This window comes from Nicotiana tomentosiformis, chromosome 10 (genome assembly GCF_000390325.3).
Source record: "Nicotiana tomentosiformis chromosome 10, ASM39032v3, whole genome shotgun sequence".
Taxonomy (NCBI): domain Eukaryota; kingdom Viridiplantae; phylum Streptophyta; class Magnoliopsida; order Solanales; family Solanaceae; genus Nicotiana; species Nicotiana tomentosiformis.
In genome coordinates, this window is record NC_090821.1 from 51,608,896 (window position 1) to 51,612,443 (window position 3,548).

Consider the following 3,548-nt stretch of genomic DNA (forward strand, 5'->3'; position numbering starts at 1 on the left):
TGATACCTGTTGTAGGCTCACCATTTCTACTTTATACACTTATATTATTATTATTATTATTAACTTCTAGTAAGTATCAAGTCGACCCCTCGTCACTACTTCTTCAATGTTAGACTAGATACTTACTGGGTACGCTTTGTTTTCCGTACTCACGCTACACTTCTGCATTGATGTGCAAGTACTGAGACAGATTCTACCAGTGGTCACGCGGGCACGTAGCCGATCTTCTACGGAGATTTACGGGTGCATTTCTTGCCTTGCTATGATCCGCAGCACCGGAGTCTCCTTCTATCTTATTTACTATTCATGTCTATTACTTTCAGACAATAGTTTTAGCAGTTTTGTATATTCTCTAGATTGCTCATGTATTTGTAACGTCGGGTTTTAGGGATTGGTAGCACTTATGTACTATTGTACTTGTCATTTCTATCACCGCAGAGTATGTACTTACTATGTTGATGTTTTGTTTAAAAGGACTTATCATAGTTGCATGAAATTTAGTGTAATTAAAAATATATTTAAAAGGGATAAATAAATAGTAGTTTCTCTGGTGGGCTTGCCTATAAACGGCGTTAGGTGCAGTCTCGACCTAGTACGGAATTGGGTCGTGATAATTTTGGAGGAGGAGATGCCACTTTGAGAGGAAAACACAAGCACAGAATACTTGGGAGTACTGGATTCATTGATTCTTCCATCCTTCATCTATTATTCATAGCTTTTTTGTTTGAAAATAATATTTTGATTATTGTCATGAACATGAGTGGCTAATAACCTCATTATTTTGGTATTATGTGTCGTTATTGACTATTATAGTGTGACGGTTGATTGTTTTGCATGGTATATCATATTAATTTGTGTATTCAATCTTTCACTTAATTATTCTATTGCGTAGATAACAATAGAGTACCATCTATGAATTTATAGTTGAACTTGAAAGTGGGAACTATAGATTGGATATAATATTGAATAGAGTAAGTTCTTAAATTCGGACATCAAAGAATAGATTCGCGATTAGGATAGACATATTCTAGTTGCCTTACTTGGTTATAAGGAAATCTACATGCATTCTTGTTAATTCTAATTCTATAGACATATAGAATTAGGTTGGCTTGAATAGGCGAGCGAAGCGTCGAAAGAACTTCGCGAGCGTAATAAACCATGCTAATCAACAAATTAGATAAATCAAGTGAGTAAATCAATCAGAAAAATACAATAGGAGAGACATTAATCCCATAACCCCGAAATATTTCTGATGAGGTGTTGGGACATACTTTTGTGGATGGGTTGGACAAGACCTCTAAATTAAATCTAGACTTAGCTTGTGGAGGAAGTTGCATGCAAAAGTCCTACAATGATATTCATACTCTACTAAACAATTTCACTGCAAACGATCATAATTGGTAGGGTGAGGGTGAACCAAGAAGGATGATAAAACAGAAAGCAGCAAATACACTTGAACTGGATGAGATGTCAGCCATGCAAGAAAACAAATCTAAACTAACCAACCATGTGGCTAAGATGGCAATGGGTCAAGGGCATCAAATGCAACAAGTTCAGAGGATGGTCATATGTTGTAAAATTTGTGGAGAAGGTCACACGAGTGGCCAATGTCCGATGAATCCAGAATTTATTTATTATGTGGGCCAGCAGAGTAGAGGTCCAATGAAACAAAATGCACAATATGAGAATACTTATAATCCCAACCGGAGAAATTATCCAAATTTCTTATGGGGTGGAAACCAGGCTACTCAAAATCAATACAGATCTCAAGGGAACTACAATCACCCTAAAAAATGCCCCAAAAGGTCGAAGAAAGCACCAATGATATGTTGAAAAAGTTGTTAATTGACAACCTGCAGCTTCGAACAGACAACCAGTAATTGAGGACTAAATTTCGAAATATAAAAAGGCAGATTGGTAAGTTGGCTGAATAACAAAATACTCGACCTGCAGGGGGCCTTCCAAGTGATACAAATAAGAATCCTTAGGTAAATGTTGTAACTTTAAGGAATGGCAGAGAATTGGAAGAAGTACCAAAAAGAAAGAACGAAAAAGTCACTCCAAAAGGGGAACTGGTTCCTAAAACTGTGGTGGAAACTGAGAAAGAAACTGAGGAAAGTGAAAAAACTCCAGTTGCAAGGCCACCACCTCCCTTCCCACCAAGATTAAAGAATAAAAGTGATGACAAGATGTTCAACAAATTTTTTGATATGCTGAGCCAAATTCAATCGAGTCTCCCATTAGTTGATGTGTTACGTAAAATTCCAAAATATGCCAAGTACATCAAAGTTGTTGTGGCTAATAAAAGAAGGTTGAAAGAGTTTGAAACGGCTGCACTTACTGAGGAGTGCAGTGCTAGAGTACAGAGTAAGATCCCTCCTAAGTTGAAAGATCCAGGTTGTTTTATAATTTCCTTGGAAATTGAAAAACACGAGGTTGGTAGAGGCTTGTGCGATTTGGGAGCGAGCATTAATTTGATGCCACTATCAGTATTCAAGCAACTCAATCTTGGAGCCCCGAGGTATACTAATATAACTCTACATCTAGCAAATCGGTCATTAGCAGTGCCTGGAGGAATTATTGAAGATGTGCTGGTGCGAGTAGGGAAGTTTATCTTGCTCGCAGATTTTGATTATTCTTGACTACATGGCCGATGAGGAGGTTCCAATCATTTTAGGGCGACCATTCTTGGCCACTATTATATGAGGGAGGGCAAACTAAAGATGAGAGTGCTTGATAAAAAATCACATTCAATGTGTACAAGGCGCTTAACCTTCCTAAGCATTATGAGGATGTGTGCATGATATATGTGGTAGAATCGAAGTTAATAGAGCAAGGCCTTTGTATGGAGCCTACTGGCATGAAAAAGAAAATCGAGTTATAAGATTTGGTGTTGCGAGCTGAATGTGTAAAGGTGAAAGAGAAAATGGTGAGAGAGGAAAGAGAAGATCATCCTAGAGCGCGCAGAAAGGCAAAACTACATGGAAAGAAGAGGAAGCGAAAGTGCCCAGCCTTAGCAGAGTAGCTGAGTCGTGCCACAGCTATAAATAAGGTGTTTGTTGGGAGGCAATCCAACATGTATTTTATTTATTTTTAATTTTAATTTTTTAAGTGTTACATTTTATTTATTTATATTTTACAGATTAAGGAAAGTATTAGTACTCAAAGTTGAAGTTGAGGAGCATGTTTGAGCTTACGTGTGAGGTCCTACCGACTCTAAATATTGAGGATAATGTTGCTAGCTAGACCTTAGAGGGTCTCAGGAAGTATTTCTCATCCTTGTTTTAATATATTTCTCCATGATCCATGGATCGAGGATGTAACAACCCGGCTAGTCGTTTTGAGCTCTAGTGCGTCGTTCGGTGGTTTGAGGCCTTGAGTACCTTCACTTAATTTTATGACTTGTACGTGTGGTCGGAATTGAATTCCGAAAAGTTCGGAGTTGATTTGCAAGGAAATTCTCAACTCGGAAGCTTTAGGTTGGAAGAGTTGATTAGGGTTTGACTTTTGAGTAAACGATCTCGGGATCGGGATTTGAAGGTTTCAAT

General features: G+C 37.9%; 1 protein-coding gene across 1 annotated transcript; it reads left to right on the forward strand.

The window, feature by feature from the left end:
* Positions 1 to 1,793: 1,793 nt before the first annotated feature.
* On the forward strand, positions 1,794 to 2,642 carry LOC104085119 (uncharacterized). The gene is made up of 2 exons (XM_009589078.1): positions 1,794 to 1,876; positions 2,018 to 2,642. The coding sequence occupies exons 1-2, from the start codon at positions 1,794 to 1,796 to the stop codon at positions 2,640 to 2,642; spliced, it is 708 nt and encodes a 235-aa protein (XP_009587373.1).
* The last annotated feature ends 906 nt before the right edge of the window (positions 2,643 to 3,548 follow it).

Excerpts from the sequence above, each read along its gene's own strand:
- LOC104085119 (XM_009589078.1), top strand. The coding sequence starts at position 1,794 with ATGCCCCAAAAGGTCGAAGAAAGCACCAATGATATGTTGAAAAAGTTG. Across the intron at positions 1,877-2,017 it reads CAGCTTCGAACAGACAACCA|AGAATTGGAAGAAGTACCAA; the intron begins GTAATTGAGGAC and ends AAGGAATGGCAG.